At 38.4% G+C, this 20,989-nt stretch overlaps 1 protein-coding gene across 2 annotated transcripts in view; it reads left to right on the forward strand.

Annotated features, from left to right (window-relative positions):
* RB195_012294 (uncharacterized protein) overlaps positions 1 to 20,989 on the forward strand; it is a gene marked incomplete at both ends in the record, with an annotated part of 57,731 nt that overhangs the window by 479 nt on the left and 36,263 nt on the right. Inside the window, 2 exons of one of the 2 annotated variants that reach the window (XM_013445132.2) lie at positions 2,330 to 2,542; positions 2,618 to 2,665. In XM_013445132.2, the coding sequence (XP_013300586.2) occupies positions 2,330 to 2,542; positions 2,618 to 2,665 (261 nt within the window). Of the gene's footprint in view, positions 1 to 2,329; positions 2,543 to 2,617; positions 2,666 to 20,989 lie in introns of those variants that run through there. The other variant, XM_064194086.1, reaches the window with a different exon arrangement.

Genomic DNA, 20,989 nt, shown 5'->3' on the forward strand with positions numbered 1-20,989 from the left:
GGTGCGATTGATGCATGATTCTTTCCTACCCCACTTGTTGATGAAGAAATCGGCGACCTTTTTTTTTTTTAAAGGATGCGCCTATGCTTCTTGGTGAGTTCATTCCAATCCAGGTTCTATCTATTCCGTATTCTTTTTCTTCGCCTTGATAAGCACGTAGACAAAGGGAAAATGAAGGGAAAAAACGAAGCTTTCAGTCTGAACTTCAAAAACCTACCCCACTTAATTTGATCCGTCTCTACTGTACACCTTTGACCAGTGTATCCTCGTTTATTTTGAGTTTTTCTTCCTTTTTTTACAGTGAAAATCAGTTGAATCAATAGGGTTTTTCTGCTCTGCAATGGATGATTGTTAATTAAAATGCAACGGAAAAATTGCAGCGTAAATTGGTGAAGTTCAGATTGAAAGCTTTCTTTTTTTCTGTCATTTCTTTGTGTAGGACTTTCCACAATTTTGCCCGTCTCGTACACCTCTAAGAAGTACTGTATGTTAAGTTTTTTTTTGCACACATCTCTGAGTTTGGTAGATACATCTTTTATATAAAGATATTTTTATATAAAGATAGTGATCACCTGTATTGATTGTGCTTTCGTTGGTCGTCGATTTGCTCGAGCGGGCAGCGGTAATACATCCGTTTCCCCAGATCGCGAGGAAGCTTGCCTAGAAACTCCTCTTTTCGCGGAAAACTAAATAGCGAGAAGGAATGAAAACTTGAGTTTCAAGTAAATTTTCAGTTCACAATTTATTCTCGGATAAATGTTTCAGCTTCTTCAGTTACCATTATTTGTAGTACACAGGTTACAGGCACAAACATTGTATTCTTTCTGTGTTTTTATAATTTTGTATGTACAAGTCGAAACAATATGAAGCTCGGTGCACTTGCGTAAGCGACTGCGCTCGAAGCGATGCTGTGAATCTAGCGGCTAGAATCGACGTTGACTATCGCGAACCGCGGCGATGAATGGTGTCCTCCTCGTTTCTAACCTGTACGTTTCACAAACGCTGCAACTGCCGCCCAGTTTCAATTTTTTTCCACTCTGCTGTAATTACGACAGTTTTGGACGCAGACGACGTGCGATAGAAAGGAGGTGGACTTTCCTCAGGTGAAGGGGTCTAGCTCATAGAGTGCAGCTAAGGCAATGAGGACCTCTTTGCCAAACGTTCAAAAGTGGAGGGGCTGTGACTCTCGCATCTATGGCTTTGGATTTAAAGGCATCACCTCACGACTCTGAGGTGGTGCAGATTTCAGCTGTAAAAAAACGGCCCGGAAGATGCGGCGCCGCACAAGGCTGGCGCGCTCCAGTCGAACTCCTTGTAGAAAATAGTGCGCCAGAACGCCTGAAGCCGTATCTTCCGGGCCGTTTTTCACGGAAATTAGAAAGAAATGGACGGAATCACCCTCCTCTCTATAGTCTCCCATCCCGTATACGAATACTTCACCTGAAATCCGTACCACCTCAGATTCGTGGAGTGATGTCTTTAAAGAAAACAGGCTTGGTGCTTTAACGGGCAGCAAAGTAAATGAGTAAAGTAAATGGATGAATGGTAACTGGCGGTGGAATAAAACTAATCGAGTACTTCTAAGGATTGCAGACATATTAGGGCGACGAAATTAATACAGGTCACTTGTCAGTTTTGTACTTGTCAACTTTGCGTTGCGCCACCTCCGCAGTGAATTCTAAGTGAACGTAATTGCGAACAAAACAACCAATTACAACCTCTTACACGATCCATGTAACGAAATTCTCGATAGGAAGCGTACAAAGCATTGAAATGTTGTAAGCTTCCAGTAATAACACTTAAATGCCCTCAAAAAAAAAAGCCGTGTCGTGCGAGGTTAGCATAGGCTCTCCAGGATTCCTGTCACAGCTAGTCCTTCCGTGTTTTTTTTTCTCTCCCAAGTTGGTAAAACTTACCCGATCTACCTTTTTCGTTGATGGTTAGGTTTGATTCCCTTTGTTTTCTTAGTATTTGATTAACAAACTGTACTGAATAGGTATTCTGAATAGCCATTTTTGTCGCTTGTTAACTTCCGACTTTGTTGTAAACATTTTTTGCTCGTAATCACTTCATTGTTTTCGTTTTGTTTACATTCTGGTAGTTTGGTCCGTGAAAAAACACGTTCAGACAGCTTTCTATCTGTTCTTTTTGTTCCGATTCCTCTAATTTTAACGGGAAATTTAATGGCACCGAATTATTTCCTCTACATTTCTCATCTGTAAACAATGATAAACTTAACCTCCAGGATTCAGCCACATGATTGTCTTATTTCTCCTGTTGGTCTTTTTTTGTGTGTGTTTTATTAATATTCAGCGTTGTTCTGATTTAGATGCCATCAAATCCTGGTTTTCTATCCGACAACAACATCGACACTCGTATGCTGATTGAGGGCGGAGTGGCGGCTCTTGTGAATAACTCAACAGTAGCGAACGGACGAATGGAAGGAACAGATGTTGACGGGGATTCTATCATCTCTTCTGATGATGACTCCATTGGACATTGCCATTGTGGTACAGGAGATTCGTGCGACGATCCAGAAGCGGTGAGTTCATTCGATTATTTCCGTTTTGTCACGTAGATTTTTTTCTTTGAATGTATCATATGAGTGGTATTTGAGTGTGGTCCTCTTGTGCACAATAGGAGTGACAAAGAATTAGGACTATGAATGGGGTGCCGGAGTGGAGTGTTCTGGTTTCACCCTAAGTTATAGTCGGGTCAAAACGACATGAAGCACGTACGCAATTGCGTACGCGGCTTCTCATGAGGCGCTTCGATGGAGCGTAGCGGCCAGAAGCGTACTGGAACCCTTGCTGGCACCACCCATCCCTGTGGTTTGCGACGGGTGTCAACTTCGTCTCAACTGCTGCCTCCATCGCGCCATTTCGAGCGCGTACGCAAATGCACCGCAACTACACTCGTGTTTCATGTCGTATTGACTTGACTATACACTCGTGTGAAAACGACATGAATCACGAGTGTAGTTGCGGTGCATTTGCGTACGCACTCGGAACGGCGCAGTGGAGGCAGCTGTTGAAGCTGATACCGTCGCAAACTGCAGCGATGGGTGGTGCCAGCACGGGTTCCAGTACGCTTCTGACCGCTACACTCCACCGAAGCGCCTCGAGAGAAGCCGCGTATGCAATTGCGTACGTGCTTCATGTCGTTTTGACCCTAACTCTGTATGCTTGGTGGGGAAGGAAAAAATCGATGGGATTATAGTGTTCGTAAAAGAACAGATATGGGACTGACATCACATGTTGAGCAGTTATCAGAGGAACACCATGGAAGCGAAAACTGATAGGGATATTGACTACTCAGCAGCTTCTAAATGAAGGTTTATGTTTCGAAAAATTGCAAGATGAACACATTTTGTGATGATGTGAAATGTCAACGTTGTTTCAGCGAAAATCAAATGTGTGATGTTTTATGATCCCATAGAAACATGTGCTGATGGGGATTATGGAATAACTATGCGCTGATTAATGCGATTGAATGGTCACCTCTATAGACTTCCACAACAATTTATGTTTATTTTTATAGTTGTATTCCAGAAAGTTTAGTTAGCGCTTCTAATTAAAGGATACTCTCATAAATTGATAAATTAATATTGTGTATACGCTGAGGAAACGAGTTTATGGGCGCTCCCTCGTCCCCAAATAGCACGACAAGCACGACCTCAGAGCTCTTTTCTTTTTCTTTCTTTTTTTTTTTCTTGGATTAGTGTATGAATAGGGTAAGGTGGTCTCAACAAAGTTATTTTTTTTTTGTAAGTTTTAGCTTTTGTTTTGCTCCTAAGGTGCCTCTAAAACCTTAGTTTGTAAGGATTCATTTTCTGTCTTTTTTAAAAATTTAATTGTGCTCTGTTAGCACTTTTTACGGTCGTGAAAATATCAAGAAAGTCCTTTTTTTTGTTAGTTCAATAGTTTCTTTTGATAAAATGGCTGTTTCATCAAAGACCGTAGTTTTTAGGAATTGGATGTTTGGTCCAGTTTTCTGCTTTCTTAATTTGTAGAAATTGGATTTCTGGTTTTTCTTTTCCGCATAATTATGGATGACTAACGTTCCTCTTAGTCAGGTTCTATGGTTTTGCTACGACTTTGTTTGAAAAAAAAAGAAAAGATCGCTAATCATTTATAGCACCACAAAGAAATAGAGTAAAAATTTAAATTCTACAAAGTAAAATCCTACAGATGACAAACAGCAAAAAAAAAACCAACAGCTATAAAACAACATAACAAACAGTAGAGCTAAGCGGAAAAGTGCTGCTGCTGATGCTAAGACATTTCTATCCGTTGACTTTTACGAAGAGAAAATGAATGAATAAATGAAATACAACAAGAAACAAAGAGAAAAGAGCTCCGAGGACCTTGTTATGGGCTGTGAAGCGGACCAAGTGCGTGCGTGACCAGAGAGAAGGAGAAGAAAAATTTGGTTTTGCCCCCTTTCTCATGAATACGTCATAGAAAGTTTATTGTTATTGTAATGGTTGTCACGCAGTTGATTTCTCTAAGAGTCATCGAATTAGCGCAAATATCGTTTTTTCTGGATCAAGAAAATTGTACATTCAACAGCGATGGTTTTTCGTCGTGCTTTTTTCTCGCATATTCTGACGGAAACGTTTGGGAGTCTCCTATAATGCACTGGTAACTGGTTTACTGTGTTGACACACAAAAGTTATTTATAAAGCGAATTCTATGCGGGTGGGGCTGGGCTGTTTCTTATGAATTATCCTTTTTGACCTACGAAGTGAGGTCTTCCTTAAAAGATCCACAGATGTTTGTTCAAGAAATTACTGATTTTCTTCGTGTGGCAAGGAATTTGAACAAATACTTTCTCTTCTCATTGCATTTTCCCTTGAATGGATCCCAAAAATTCTACAATCCCGTGGCCGAAATTCGGAGGTTTCCTCCTATCCTCCTCAGAAATCCCAGGAATGATGTGGATAGAAGTTGTAGATTCATCACTAAACTTCTGATCTCCCACATCCTTACTTTTTTAATTGCATCACTGATCGCATGAGATTGCTCGAATGTGCGCATTCCCCCTATTTCCTAGGTACGAAGATTTGGTGGGGACCAGATGGGACGAGTTTTCATGGACCTAGACCTAGTGAAAAGTGTATTTACAACAGAGTATTGCGATAGTGCAGCTGTCTGTTTGGTTTGCGGTGACAGTATTCCACATCCTGGAGCAGTATTAGATCATAGATCACTTGAATCCTTCTTTTCTCTACGTCTCAGCCATCAGTACCGATTTCCGAGCAACGTTAACTCATACAGTACGACTACATTTTTTCCCCGTACGTAAAGGAAACGACTCCGAAGGTGGAAAAGATTTGGAAAATCTTTGCATCAAACTTGAAAAGCTTCATTTTTCTCCACTGTCGGAGAAATTTCCCGATTTATTCTTAATGGTTCTACGTTCCCAAGCGGTCAGAACACGAGATTGCATCCATTTATTGTTCGATCTTCAATTTCTGCCCAAAACTAGAGAAATATCTCAAAGAAAGGGAGTTTTCCAATGAAAATAGGAGAACTTGAAGCCTTTGAGGTCTTTTATGACTCACTGGAATTTCTCTTTCGGATTCTGTCGATTCTGTTGCTTGTCTTGCACGTCTGATTGTCGCGTCTGACACTGATTTTCTCAGCACATTTTCATTTTATGTTCACTTTACTAACATTCGTATTCGTTTTCTATGAGCCATAACTCTCTCTTTCTCTTTTTAGCGCCGCAGTTCAAATAACTCCCTTTGCTCTTTATTCTTCTTGGCAAATACATATTTCGTTATTTTTCCAACGGGGACCGATAACAATCATGGCAAAACGAGTGAATGAATGGATGAATTAATGGTAATGAATATAAGAGAACAGTAATCATACTAGTTTCTTACAGTAAAGTAGAGTGAGAGTAGTAAAGTGAGATCATCTAGAAAAATTGTTCAACCCTTGGACCCTATTTATTAATTTTTACATTTATTTATTTATTTATTTGTTTTATTAGTTATCACTTTCCAGTCCTCATCATACATGCAATACACAGTCTGAAAAAAGGAATATTTCTGTACCCTGAGAAATCACGGTAAAACGGTGCTTATGGCAAAATCTCAGTACATTTTCTGTAGATGTGAAGAACTGTGTTTTGAATAATAGAACAATTAATTACTACGAACATGATTAAGAAATAAATTCAAGAAAACGAAAAAATTGAAGCATGCGTAAGCAAGCGTTACTTAACGTTAGCGTTAACTATATGCGATAAAAAATAAAAAAGGTAAAAATAAGAATAAAGAAGGTCTATAATGCACCAATCCGCTTGGAATACGCCAACGCGTTTGACTGCGGATTGAAATCGTTGAGGTTTATGAAGTGTTTTTTTACGCATCGCTGACGCTGGGTCACTTTCCAAACCTCAGCACCACACAAAAAAAGAATCTCTATAGAATGATGTGTCGGTAGCCAAAACAACACAAATCCCGGAAAGAAGTTTTGTTCTTCATCGTTGACGAAATCTCCTCACTTTTCACAATTTCTACCATTTCACCGGATACTGTAATTCTGCTTCTAGTCTTTAATCTTCACCATCGACGGGGTTATGTAGAATATTCATATGTGTTTGTGTGGAAAAAGCCGTAGTGACGCACTGCGAGAAAAAACACGTGGTACAATATGTAAATTGCCATGTTGGAAAATACGGTAGAATCCGGAAGTTTCAGAAAATGAAGAAGTTGCTGATTTATTCACAACGAAGTGGAAATTTCTTACGTTGGAACACGTTGTAAAGCTATTGGGTAATTATTAAGGATTTTGGAGGTCTAATCTTGTTTCTTTTAATTCGTACTTTAAACTCTATTTGTTATTTACATACTTATATTTATATTTATAAACTTTAAGCATAAATTTTATTTGTAAATATTCGCATCTATTCATGTTAATTATTTAATCTGTGCAACTGTTGTGTACTGCAATTCGATGGCGATTAGAAATGACTGATGTGGTGTGGGCACATGAAAAGAAGTGATTTTTTTTTCAAAAAGAATTTTCCTGGTAGATTAAGAAATGTAAGATTTTTGAAAAGATTAGCGATTTTTTTTTAAAGAATTTCTCCAGCAGATAAAAAATAGAAGAGTTTTGGATTGCCTTTTTATCGTCTTAATTATTTTTATGGATTAAATAATAGATAGGTATTCTTTTCGATTTCTTTAGCTGTCTGAGTCCTTGCCTTCCTTACTTATTTTAATATCTCAAAAATCGCGTTGAATAGTCTCCGAGCTACTGAAAGATTTTTTTCCTTAACTTATCATTGGAGTCTCATCAACTTAAAATAAACCTCAATGAGTTCTCATTTCTTGTTTACTTGTTTTTGTTTACCGTCGATGACGTATTTACTGGTTCTAAGTGAACGTTTTTTTCTGCTTCGAGACGTAAGCACGAAAAAGCTGGACAACTCATGATAAAAATCATGATATCGAAATCTATTTATCTGGAGAGTCAAATAATTGGGGTGATCGAGGATGTTTTCTTTCTTTTCGTGAAAGTTCAGTTCCGAAAAAAGAGATCTGGATTGGAAAAAAAAAACTCATTTTCTCTTTCTTCTCTGCCGAAAAGTTCTTTTCCAAGGAAAGAGATCTAGAAAATAAAAAGAAATACAGAAAAGAAAATTATTTTCTCTTCGTTCTCTATCGGCTGCTTCATCGATTGCGTAATATGAACACCACGCTCCTTATCAGAGAGTGTGAGTCAGGAAATACATGGATGAGTGATATCTTGCCTACTGCTTATCAGATGTAGTGCTGTGTGGTGCTGACAAGGCATTTTTCTGCGGCAAATTGATCCGAACCATAAGCTCCTGTCATGGGAGTCGATTACAAATTTACAGGATGACAGTAACACCGTGTAGAAGTGACTAGTTCCTGCCTAGGCATCGTTGATGGGAAAGAAAAAGGACTATAGTTCATGGGGCCGTCAAATTGTTCTTTCAAGTGTTGTTGCTCAACGCTTTTTGAAATTTTCAAAGCGGGCAACGGAAATGGAACCAGAATTCCCTTTGCTAACTAGTTTAGAGCTGTTTTCTAATTGTTGTTAACATTTGGTTCTCCGACAGACATTGCTGCCGCCGTCAGGGCACTCGGCAACGATCGGGCAAGTATAGTAGAGTTAAAAACTGGCATGAAGCACGGTGCACGGTCCAACGCACAGCTTCGAGCGCAACCGCTTCCGCTGCTGAAGTGCAGCGGTTAGGATCAAGCTTTGCCGCTTCGAGCGCAACCGCTTACGCTGCTGCACCGTGCATCATGTCGTTTTTTTACTCGCACTCCTCTGAAACCCATTGGCTCTCCTGGCTCACTCGAAACTGCCTGTTTATACGCTGGGCCAGTTTTTGGATTTGGAGCAATCCTAGGAATGTTCTTATGAACTGGCATTGAAGGAATATCCGTCACAAATAGCATCATGGACCACCAACGCACCAGAAAAACTGGTGATTCGATTAGACAGGGTCCTACGACGTAGTTCCTCCTCTTCTACCTCAGTTGACTTTTATTTTAGGTAGGTGGACATCCTATCGCGAGAGATTGCTGAAGAGGATCTGAGGTGTAGGTCCCATGCCACTAAACTGTGAGAAATCCTTTCAAAGTCCTAGTTCAGCCTTCATAGAATGTGAGAGAATTCAGCGGCGGATAAATCACATGAATCTAGGTAAAAGTCCTCGAATTCAACCAATTAAAACATTACCGGAGACTGCTACAGTAACCGTCTTGTGGAGAAGTGGAAAGCGTCATAAAATGTGCCAGTTATGTTGATTCATGGTACCTGTGGACCGCACTCTCATCCGGAATCGGTGTGATTGAACAGCAGTGTCTATGGATATATGATATACTTATGGAGTGATGTAATTATCTTTGATGTCATCGGGGTGCGATCGGTCACATCCCAGGAACCAACCGTAGGTGTTCTTGAGGTTCAGCAAGTGGAGAACTGTACGCCGGTCTCCCTCTGCTTTTGATAGTTGTTTCGACGACATGAAACACCCTGATTCGACGACCTTGATTCGAGGTACAGAACAATGATCTTGAATCAGGTTACACGTTGAACTGTACAACTTGACCGGGCAAACTTACAAGCACATTTTATTATATGTGAGAATTTTTCGGGTCCCCTTTTTGTAGCTATTCACACCTTTATAGCGGAAATCATCAACATTTTTAGACTGGAAGCGTTTTTTTTTGTGCGCTGTACGAGTGGAATCGTGCTGATTTTCGCACAACATTCCGGGAAATTTATGATCAGCGCTAGGTCTTCCTCTGTTTGTGAACGTGTACATACGAACGAGGCTTGACCTAGATCCGTAGTAGGGTTAACACATTCAAAATTTGACTATGGAGTATTGTGAAAAACATCGCTCACAAAACAGCCAACATATTCACGAATCGACACATTTTACTCGTGACTCGATGTTTTCTACATAGGTATCCATAGACCTGAATTTTTTATTTGGTCGTTCCTGAATCCCCGACACTTTGTCTCTCCGTGATCCATTCTTTATTTTTTCTTGATCTTTCTAAATCTTGAAAAACATGAAGGATTCAAAAAAAATTGTCAGTACTTCTCAATTGATTCGAATGGAAGCCGTTTAGTGTGCCGTCTAATACGTAGATTAAGTGATCTTGAAACCCGGATTTCAAAAATGAGGCGTTTTTATGCGTTAAATCGTTACTGGATAATACGTAGCGTACAAATAGAGGAAAAAACTAAATATCAGTGAAATTAACAATGTTAATCACAAAATTATTAACGTAGAATTCATATCTTAAAAAAAACTGCATTTTATTAACTAACATTTCTCAGTATTGAACTGCATACTGTAGCTATACTATAAGTTCTCCACACAGGACCCTCGCAGCTTGTTGAAAAACGTGATTTTGAGGCGATGAGAAAAGCCGAAATGACTTTGATAATATCAGTAGCGGAGGTATCTAAACTCATTCGACTTTTTCCCCCTATTACAGTAAATTTTGCAAAGTGCTAAATCTATTCTTTTCTTATTTAAGAAACCGGTAGTGATGCAAAGATTGAAGTTTGATGTTGTGATTTCATTTTGTTTTGTCAAATTTCTCTTTTTTTCTCTTCAAAAAAGTGCCCTTTTTCATTTGTTTATGTTATAAAGAAATTGCATGTGTAAATTTTCTGACGTCCATAAATCCGCTTGGGATGCGCCAACACACTCACTTCAATTCGGAATAGTTTGAGGTTTTGTCTGACACCAGTTTATCGACCTCGAAGGGATGAGAAACTTGGTTGGCTTCGGGTCGGTTTCGAACCCTTCGATCGATCATTCACCCACAGCGGAACTTCTTACCCACTGCGCTATTCCGCCTCCTTCCCTACCAAAAAAGAAGAAATAAAAATAATTATAGATATGGATAGAGAATAGAGAATTATAAACAAAGGGAGTGGCAAAAGTTCTATTTTTCGAACAGATGACCAGGTGTTTACGCTATCCTAGGTGTGACTGTAAGCATAGCATAAGCATATTTGTTTTTCACGTGGATAACGGTCAATACTGGGCAAAATACTAGAATTTTATGATGTTTTGAATAAACGGCCACGGTCGGACCTATATTGAGTTTATTTACATGTGCAAAGCTTCCTCGTGGTGGTCACTGACTGATCCCTCCGTTTTTTTTTCTGATGGGCAGCACTTCCATATCACATTTTTATCATCTCATTTTTTTTTTTGCATTTTTTCTGTTTCATATTAGGGTTGATATGGAACGAATTGCTGCAAAAAATAATAAAATTACTCGTGTAATTACTTTTTAAGTAAACTAAAAAAAAAATATTGAGTGAAAGAAGTCATTCAGTCAATAGGTTCGTAGAAGAATTTATTTTTGGAAACAGGAATTAATTTTTCAGCAACCATATACATTATTTCCCCTTCTATGAGTAAACAAATAAACGAACAAAGTAAGTAAGTAAATAAAAATGAACAAATGTTCTCTCTAAAGCATTTTTCTTTACTTTTTCACGCAAATAATTTTTTTTTTTTTCCCCCCCCAAAACCACTTTTTTTTTTTCTTCAAAATTTTTTTTTTTTTTATTTTTTTTTTTTCCCCCCTTTTCCCAAAAAGTTTTTTTTTTCTCGTTGGTCGCTAAATAAATAAATAAATCGCGCCTGTCTGATTGTTTTCGAGTCTATTTTTTTAAACTGTGGCAGCAATTTATCATCTATTTTTGCCAAATGCATCATCAGCAAAATTTTTGAATAATTTTCTTTAAAAAGAGACTTCTAGAGGCTAATTTCGAGAAACTATCATGGTAGAATAGGAAAAGGATTAGGTGATGGCAATTCACAAATAAAATGTTGCCGAAAATGTCCGACGATGCCGCCTGAACACTTTTTTGCCGTTTGGGACAAACTTCGATGATGTTGGGGAAATTAAAAAAATTATTATGAGGACTTATTTAATATTTAATGAGTTCTGTGATCTGTTTTTGGAACATAGGCCGCAATGCAGTCGGGAAATTGATTGAAATCGAAAAAATTGAAATTGAATCAAAAAATGCGCATGGTTCCACGCGGCGGATATGTAAAAAAAAACCGCTTGGTCGTCAATGTGTTAAGGATAATAAGGACAGGAAGTTTCCTAAATAATAAAGATCACATCATTTGTGTACCTCAAGCCTTCCATGAACATAGATAAGGATAAAGGATAAAAGTTCCTCGAACTTTATCACCCCCCCCCCCTTCTTTTTTTTTTTTTTTTTTTTTTTTTTTTTTTTTATTTTTTTCTTCCCCATTTTTTTGTTTTGGTTGGTTGTTTTTTTTTTTTGTTTTTTTTTTTTCCCCCCCAAACTAGTTTTTTTTTTTTTTTCCCCCGGGGGGGGGGGGGGGGTTTGGGGGGACGAGGGGGGGTTTTAACCCCCCATCAATCGTGCAGGAAGCGGAACCTCTAATCGCTACACCACACCCGCCCCCTGAAAGCAGATAATAACCCTAAAGAAGGGCTACAGAGGAGTAGGACAGTGATGAGGGTATTTTTGCCCTACAGGAAACCTGAAGACCTTACAGGATCCCAAATGGGGATCCGTAGACTTCAAAAACTTCACCTCCTTCTCTCCTTTCTATTTAAAAATTCCTTTCTATTTACTACTTTAAAAAAAAGCGCTGAATGGGGTTACTATAAGTTTGGAAAGGTACCGTTAGTGCATTGCATATCCTTCATGTCACGGGGAAAACGTTAAAGTGGCATTTTCTGGAAATTCGCAGAAATTTTCAACGTTTAGCGAAGCTTTTCATTTTCTGCCTACACGCACTGTTCGTGGACATACGATTGTCCGAGCCGGTGCTCCGACCCCCTTCATTCTGGTGGACGGTTGCCAAAGGGACCCCTTCACTTTTGGACGGTTGTCGAAGGGATCTCCTTAACTTTTGGACGGACGGAAAGGAACCACCTTCACCTCAGGAAGGTCCGGCTCCTCCCTATCGCCCCTAGCGACCTAGTGTTCATGACCCAGCGGAATATATATGGAAATTAAAAAAAATAGCGGGCGGATCGGAGAAGGAGCGAAGATAAAATTTCTGAAGTTGGGGGAAAAATCCTAATTGAAAGAAAACAACTCACAAGGAACGAATCGAATGAATTCCTTGATGTGTCCACAATACAGATGGACCTACCATACTTCTACACACGAAACGGCAAAACAGGGCCTCGTCACTGACGTTCTACAGAAATTTCCTCGTCCTCAAGGACATCGAAAGGAAAAAAAGTGCGGAAACGGTGTTGAGGTAGAGGGAGTAGTGGTGAGGAGTTGACATCGAATTCAAGTGTTTGTCGCTTTACACATCAATTTATTAGTAGTGACATCATCAATCGCCTCAGGAGAGCGTAGATCACTCGATCACTCGAAATATGAGTACTTTGTGAAGGAAAATCAATTGAAATCCACTGAGACACAAACTGTTTTCTCTGGATCTGGATGATTCTCATTACGAAGAAAAAGAGTGAAAGAGCTGTGAAAGTGAATTTTTGCTAGGACGAGAAATTTCCACCTTCTGATTTTTTTCTCTGTTCGAGTAATGATTAGTTTTACCTTGATGTAAGTAGTTTGAGTGAGTGTTGAAGCATGTGACCAATTACTAGAACTTGTCAAAGTATGAAGTAATTTTCCAAACTTTTATAGCATCGTAAAAGGGTTTTCCGTGTCCACGGTACACGGTACACGTGTAAAAACTTCCTGAATCATTCGTAACTATGGTGGTAGTTGCGTTCGGGTCGATGAAAAAAAAAACCCCCACATACAACAATGTGGGTGTATATGGTTTTTCTATGATTGATGTCATTCCCATGTATAATTCTTGTTTTCCTTCTACACCACTCTGTTGAATGAGCCTTTTCTGTGTTTGTGAAATATTTGCTGTGTTAACGAGTGAGTAATGTGAACGAAGTGCACTTAGGAAACTACTAGTAAAAGAAGGCGGAGAAGAATTCGAGTATATATAGAGAATGAAGTAAGAGTTTATTTGAATCGTGCTTCTTCGCCTCTCCTATTATTCTTACAATTGATTTCGTACATACTTTTGGCAGCTTTCCAAGTTCTGTAATGTCTTTTCGGGATAATTTTCAATAATTTCAAATCAAATGATTTGTTAACTTTATTTATAGATTAGATCTCTGAGCATATCATAGAGACCAGGAGCGCTGATCAGCGAGTGATTTTTTTTCCGGATTTCCCATGTTTAGTTATTTTCGAACACAGAGAAAAAATCCCTTGATTACTCAGCTTGAGCATATAGTACCAGTGAAAGTTTGTGCAAGCTAACCGATCATTTTGAGATCTTTTTTTTTCAAAAAATGATTGATGCAAATATTTTCCCCTCGATCGTGGAATCCCACGTAAGTAATTTTTCCTGGGAATAAAAGAAAAAAAAATGGCCAGTGCTTACGGACTTACGGAGCTTACGATGATGCTTTTTCGAGACCGCACTATCTTTAACGTGAGACGTGAACAGGTCTAGAAATTTCTCGCATCGTATTCGCTCATGTGAAGCTTAGTTTCAAGATTTCTGAGGAGTAAAATGCAGGAAAAAAATGCCAAAGATAATGAAAATGCTAGGGATGAAACGCTAAAAAAAATGATTTAAAAAAATAGAAGATCATTTACAGTAACAACACTGTAAATGATCGCCTTGGGATATAATTTTTTTCCAAGATTATGCGAGTTGGAGCAACTCGTGGAAACTAGAGGAATAGGGTGTTCCATTTCCTACTGCTGCTGTTAACCTCAAAAAATTCCGCATAACCTCAATTTTCTACATTTCTATTTGTGAGGTACCTCGAATCTGAGGTAGTGCGGATTTCAGGTGGAGTATTCGTATACGGGATGGGAGACTATGGAGAGGGGAGTGATTCCGTCCATTTCTTCCTAATTGCCGTAAAAAACGACCCGGAAGATGCGCGCGTGCACATGGCTGGCGCGCTCCAGTCGAGCTCCTTGTGGAAAATACTCTAAATAAAAAATAAACGCTCGAAACCGTATCTTCCGGGCCGTTTTTTTTTACGGCAATTAGGAAGAAATGAACGGAATCACCCTTCTCTCAATAATCTACGATCCCGTATACGAATACTCCACCGGAAATCCGCACCACTCCAGATTCGTGGAATGATGCTTTTAACGAAATGCTCCTATAAATGTTAATTCAATATGCTGAATATGATTCATTCTTTATTCTCCTTCTTATAAAGATTCTTTTTTAATTCTCTCAGGAAATACTGTGGAACGAATGAGAGTTTTGTCATTCTTCACTGCATTCCTCTTTTTCTACCCTGGATTTTGGATGCGAATCTTCATAAATTGGTGATTTTTGATCAGTGAAACTTGAGAATTCCCACTGGTAGCTACCAAAGTCCTCACTATTTCCGCTTAGTTTTCCCATTATCCTTGAGTTTCCTCTGTGTTCACCATCACAATTGATGGACTTTTCTGTGTTTGATTAGCGCTGCTCTGGGATTTCTTTCTTTTTCTGAGATGGAACGTCTGGAATTGCGAACTCTCCTGGCTCCGCAGGGTTCGAGTGTGGTCCTTCATTTTTTTTGCTTTAAGTGTTCAGAGTAAAGTTCTTAGTGAGAAATTTTGACCTTCAGCTTGAATTTCATGCCTCGTGCCTGGTTTCGACAGTGGCGGAGGTCACAATGGAGTGCGCATACCGCCTGCTGTTCAACAAATAAGTGCTCAAAAACCTAGCAATTCAAATTTGAATCTGTACTATGAGATATGACCTTCCCTACGATTTAAATATTCGCTAAACACATTGCCGTTGATCTAATTTTCACATTAACAGCTGCGTACTTTTCCTTTGTAAGTTGGGAATTCGAGTCATGTTCCTATTTCACATCGATTAGATCGATTAATTGGTTTTACTCAACTTCTGTGTTTGTGTACTTTTAAGAGGAAGGGAAATTTTATTCTACGTGAATTCCTATAACGAACCTATACGAGAAAATAAAGCCGGAACTGGTCAAGTGGTGATTGATTGCCCCTCATCATCGAATTAAAATAGTACAGGTTACTGTTGTGAGTTCTCTGGTCACGTTGTATATGTAGTGCCAAAGATCTTTTTGTGATATGTACGATAGGTAATGAATTCATTCAACGAGTTATCGAAATAAAGAGAAACTAAAAATGTAAACAATTTTTTCTTTGAAAATTGTTCACGGCTAGTCTAAACCGTTTTTCTACGGTTTTCTAACAAAAACGAAAATCAACCGTGGAAAAAGAAACCGCTAACCGCTGAAACTTTATCCTTGAAAAAATCGTGGGAGAAAAAAATTTCCATTGAACGATTTTTCTTTTTCGAGTCAACCGTGGAAAAAAAAACAAGATTATATTGATATACAATAGGTACAATGAATTCATTCAATAATGAGTTATCGAAGTAGGGAGAAATTAAAAATGTAAGCAAATTTTCTTTGAAAATGGTTTATGGCTTGTCTAAACGGTTTATATAAACGGTGTCTAAACGGTTTTCTAACAAAAACGAACCTCAAACCGTGTGTTAACCGCTAAGAGTTTATCCTGGGTCCATTTTTTTTCAATTTTTTTCGAGTCAACCGTGAGAAAAAAAAAACAAGATTATATTGTTATTTGTGTTTCCGCGTGACATCATTGTGGGGTGGATCTTTGTTACAAGTGAAGTTTGATGGAATGAAGTGATCAACGGGAGAGTTCACGCATCATACGCCTATCTTAGAGTAGAAATATTGTCGTGACTACTTGAGTTCATTTTCTTCTTCCTCCTTCTCCGCTAGTTTGGCGCTCTGGTAGTCCCGAACCCGGATTTTGTCCCTTTTTTTCTCATCAGGAACTTTATTAGGTTGACTTTTTGGGAAGTTTGGGAGGAAATATGATATATTTTTGACGTATGCCCTAAATCTGGATGGTAGATATGTTTGGCAAGTAATCTCGACGTTAATTTTTCATCAAATTGATCATTTATTATTCTTTTTTTAAATAATATATTATTATATATTATATTATTATTGTTCATTGTATAGTTATTATTTAATTAATTATTCTTCATTTATTCTCTTATCGTCTCGTTGCGCTGTAGTTCTTCTGACCGAGTTTGTGCCGTTCGATAGTTCCGGTAGTAGCGCAGCACACTACCCATTCACCCTGAGCGATTTGAAGTGAGTGAGTAGATCTTTTCTGCTAAGGGTAGGTATAAACGCCTGAAGTTCTTTCAGAGATGCATTTACGATGTTTTCTCTTTTTTTTTGTCTCGCATAGCCTGCGAGACAAGATAGTTGGACAGTTCGTTCTTTCTATTACTGTTTTAAGTGCCGGTTCTGCGACTGCACTGGCTCCGCGAACTGTAAGAGTAGTTTCATCCAACAACTATTAGCGTCTTTTTCTGGCTGAAAATATTCTCCGTAAATTGCCTTCATTTTCCCAGAAAGAATACAGAAATCCCGGGAATCTCTCCATTTTGTTTATTCGTTGTTTAGTTTTCTCAGAAGTTTCTTTTTTTTGCTTAGGAATAATCTACAAATTCCATTTGGAGAAATCTTACGATTTTCCTTCTTTGCTGCATGAATTTCTTTTAATTCAAATGAATATTTCATGAAACAAACATTGACGAAGTTTCTATCAATAGAATCGTAGTAAGTAGCTATTTCGTTATATCGATCGGAACCGTCTAAAATCAAATATCTTATCGATTATGCAGTTACAGTTACAGTTCTAAGATGTTTGATACATTTATGTTGCAAAACAAAGTTGTTAGAAATGTTTTCTGACAGAGTTACTGTCACAAAACAACGATTTAACGACGTTAATTTAACTTAACAGTAACTTTTTGTACGTTCACCGTTCACCGCATCAGTCAGAATAAGGTGGAATTAGCAAATTGAAAATAATAACATATATATATGTGCATAGATGAACTGTATCATCGTTGACGTAGTTGTTCACAAAGTTTCACATCAGAAACGAGTATTTTTTGAGTAGTAGAATGAGTTAGTTGGCGTGTTTCTATGTGTACTGTAGAAAAATAGTTACCGCTGTGCAAAGTGTTCTTATCAATCGGTCGATTCTCTCCAATGAGTACTGCTGGAGTTCTACCGAGTGGTTATCTGCCCCGGACAGCAGCAGCACTGACGCCATCTGTCTCTCAGTCAGTCAGTCAGTCTCTGATCTCAGCGCAACGTTATCTGGCCGATATAAGAACGGAAAAGTCCTGATAAGTCAGTACCGCCGTGCCAGGACGACGACGACCTCCTCTTCGCTTCAGCTCTCATTCTCCTTCTCTCTCTCTCTCTTTCTTTCTTTCTTTCTTTCTTTCTCCCTCTCCCTCTCCCTCTCTTTCAGCCTCAGCCTCTCAGACTTTATCACATCTCCTTTCCATAATCCTCGTATTACACTAAAAAATAATTTAGCCAATGTTTTTCCTGTGCATTCATTAATTTTTAGTGAAGAATTTGAAATTATAGGAAAAAACCGTTATAAGACTGGTTATAATATGAAATGAAAGTTTTGGCAAATAAGTAAGTGAAACTTCCAACTCCTCAGTTAGTTCCACTCACTCGAACGTTATCGAAAACTGTGTCACCTGTGTGCTGCTGTGATAAAGAGAATTGAATCTGCATCGGAAAATCCTAGAGCTCATCACGGCTGAACTGCACAGCAGCTTCTTTCAGTTCCCATAGAGGAACGTCGTTTCAGCCGCGTTTTGCTCTGTTTTCTGGGTTTTTTTTTTGGTCCAAAAAATAATTCATAATCTAATCGTAGCCGAATGTAAATGATGGAACTATCTGAACTTATGATGATACTTATGATACTATACTTATGATGATGTGGGTCTGAGTCTAGAAGGAAATTTTGAATTTCTTTGTTTTTTTTTCATATTTTCAGAATTTTCTGACTAGCAAAAATTTCGGGCTCTTGCTGAACACAAAAAAATCTTTGGTTGAGATTTGTTTGAGAATTTTTTGGCGCGAAAGATTATTGAAAAGAAATTTTCTGAACTTTTTTTTCTCAGAATTTTTGGAATTGGAACCTCATGCAAATCCTCAACAGTGATGAAATAAGAGAAGAAAAATTCTCCTCCATCATAGATCATCTTTGTTCATCTTTGCTGATACGCCTGATAAGGACTTATTCAGCGCGTTCTCGCCCCCGCACACCCACGTCCTGTTCGCATAGTTCACCGGAAAAGTGCATTTTCTTCGGAAGTTTAGCGAACTTAACAAATGTTCAGCCGACCGTTGAGTAGTCTTTTCGATAGAGTAGTTTTTGCAACATTCCTCTGAATGTTTCATCAATGAAGAGCAGTAGAAAAGCATTATTCGAAGGTTTCAGTGGTTTATTGGTGAAAATGGCATCGGATGCCGTGAATGAGGACGAATTCTCTCTTGTTTGGGAAAAACAACGAAGACTCAAAGACGGATGCTTTGCAAATTTGTTTTGCAAATCGACTGAATGCAATTTTTCTTTTGTAAAAAAGTATTCACCTTTCTGAATCCTTAGCTTGAAGTACAGATTCCGAAATTTAAATTTGAGTATTTAAATTATTTAATTACTAGTACTTAGTATTACTTAATTACTAGTAATTATTTAATTACTAGTAAATTATTATAGTTTCGGGAATTTAGAAAAAGGGAAAAAATTATTAAAGTTTAGGAAAAAAAGTAGCTTTTTTGCTCCTTCCTTGAGATGGTAATTGCTTGTAGTGGTAGCATTTTTCTTTGTTCATCCTTCTCTTGATTTATTTATTTATTTATTTATTCACATATGTCAGTGATGCGCCCCCACCGCCACTTCCCCGTCCAAAAAAATAGATTCTATTTTTTAATCATATTTTTCATATATTCCTTATAATCTCCCATATTCTTTGTACATTTTCTTTATTTTTTCTATTTTGTCAGAGTCAAAACAAAAAAAAAACGGGAAAAGAACTCCGCACTTAATCCGCATTTATTGTTGTCAATGGAATGTGGCGCAGTCGCTCTCGTGGCGGATGAACATTTCAAGTGTATCATTCTTCCCGCAAAGAAGGTTGGGGGTCTCTTTAGGCCTTTTTTTCCATATTCATATTATTTTATTATTATTTTATACTTTTATATTGTTTTGCGGGTTTTATATTGTTTTTGGGGCGGGTGTAGTGTAGCGGCTAGCGGTTCCGCTGTCTGCACGATCGATCGGAGGTTCGAATCCGCCATAGTGCTCACCAAGTCTTTTATCCATTCGGGGTCGATAAATTGGTACCAGACTTGTCTGGGAGGATAAAAACACTGACTTGATACATCGGCTAGCTCCCCGTAGGTCATTGTGAGGGCCAGTTACACGTTCGTAAACCTCAAACGATTCTGAATTCAAGTGAACGTGGTGGCGGGTCCCAAGCGGATTGGTTAACGCTAGAAACTTTTCTTTTATATCCTTCATTGTTCTATATGTGGAGTTTATGGTTCACGGTATCATCTCGTTTTGTAAGTTCAGCTAACTTATTTCGGAAATTTCTACTATTCATCATCGTGCAATGAACGATGATATCGATCGATTTGTTCGAATTGCGTCCGTCTGCCCACTATCTTGATTAGAAGGGGAAAAAAACACACACACCTACACAAAACTTGCTCTGGAACTGTTAGCCTGGCGGAATTCACTTGAAAATGTGAATTAATCTTCTGGAGGACATCTGATGATGAAGGATTGGGACTTGATTACTTTTGAACGTTACCGTTAGAATTTATGTTGCCGTGTAGTCGTCTTTCTACAGCGACTGTAACTCGACACACATGAATTAGTAACACCGATAACGGAAGTGTTCTTTCGTTTCGTTAATGGGCTGGAGGGTGGGCGCAGAATCCTGTAATTTCGATAAGTAAAAGGAACAACCGTCCATTTTGGTAATCTTTACTCTCTTCTCAGAGTTTCTTCTGCTAATTGATACGCAGTTTTTAGTTGCAGGCATGTTTGAAAATGTCACTGTTTGTTCATCTAGTACTGACAAGTACAGTTTACTGTAGAAGTTTCTTAGCAGTAGTGTTTTCTGCCAGTTTTTTTGCCGATCTTCGAACTCTTCTCTTAGGTGGAGTGGGAGTGCCATAGCCAAAAACACATTTTATTTAGATTATGTGCTATAATTAAATACATTCTATTTTGAGCGTATTTAATGAATGACATAACGCGAGAAACTAGATTTTATGCTATAAATAGCGTATTTAATAATATATGTATAATTAAATACGAGGAAAATATGAAACAGCGCCCAAAGAGCTCATCGGTGTAGTTATCATCGTCAGTATAGTGCAGATGCCCTTCGCTCGCTCTCCAAAATTACGGACAATTTTCAGTAATTTTCTCTACCAGGATGCGCTGTCGTTTTGAACATGGTTGAAAAAAGGTTTTCGACCGTTGGAAATATTTAGTAGGCGGGATAGAAGTGGTTTTTTTTTTACCCAGAGATTTCCAGCTTCAACAACGCTGTGGACAAG

Source organism: Necator americanus, chromosome III, assembly GCF_031761385.1.
Source record: "Necator americanus strain Aroian chromosome III, whole genome shotgun sequence".
NCBI lineage: Eukaryota > Metazoa > Nematoda > Chromadorea > Rhabditida > Ancylostomatidae > Necator > Necator americanus.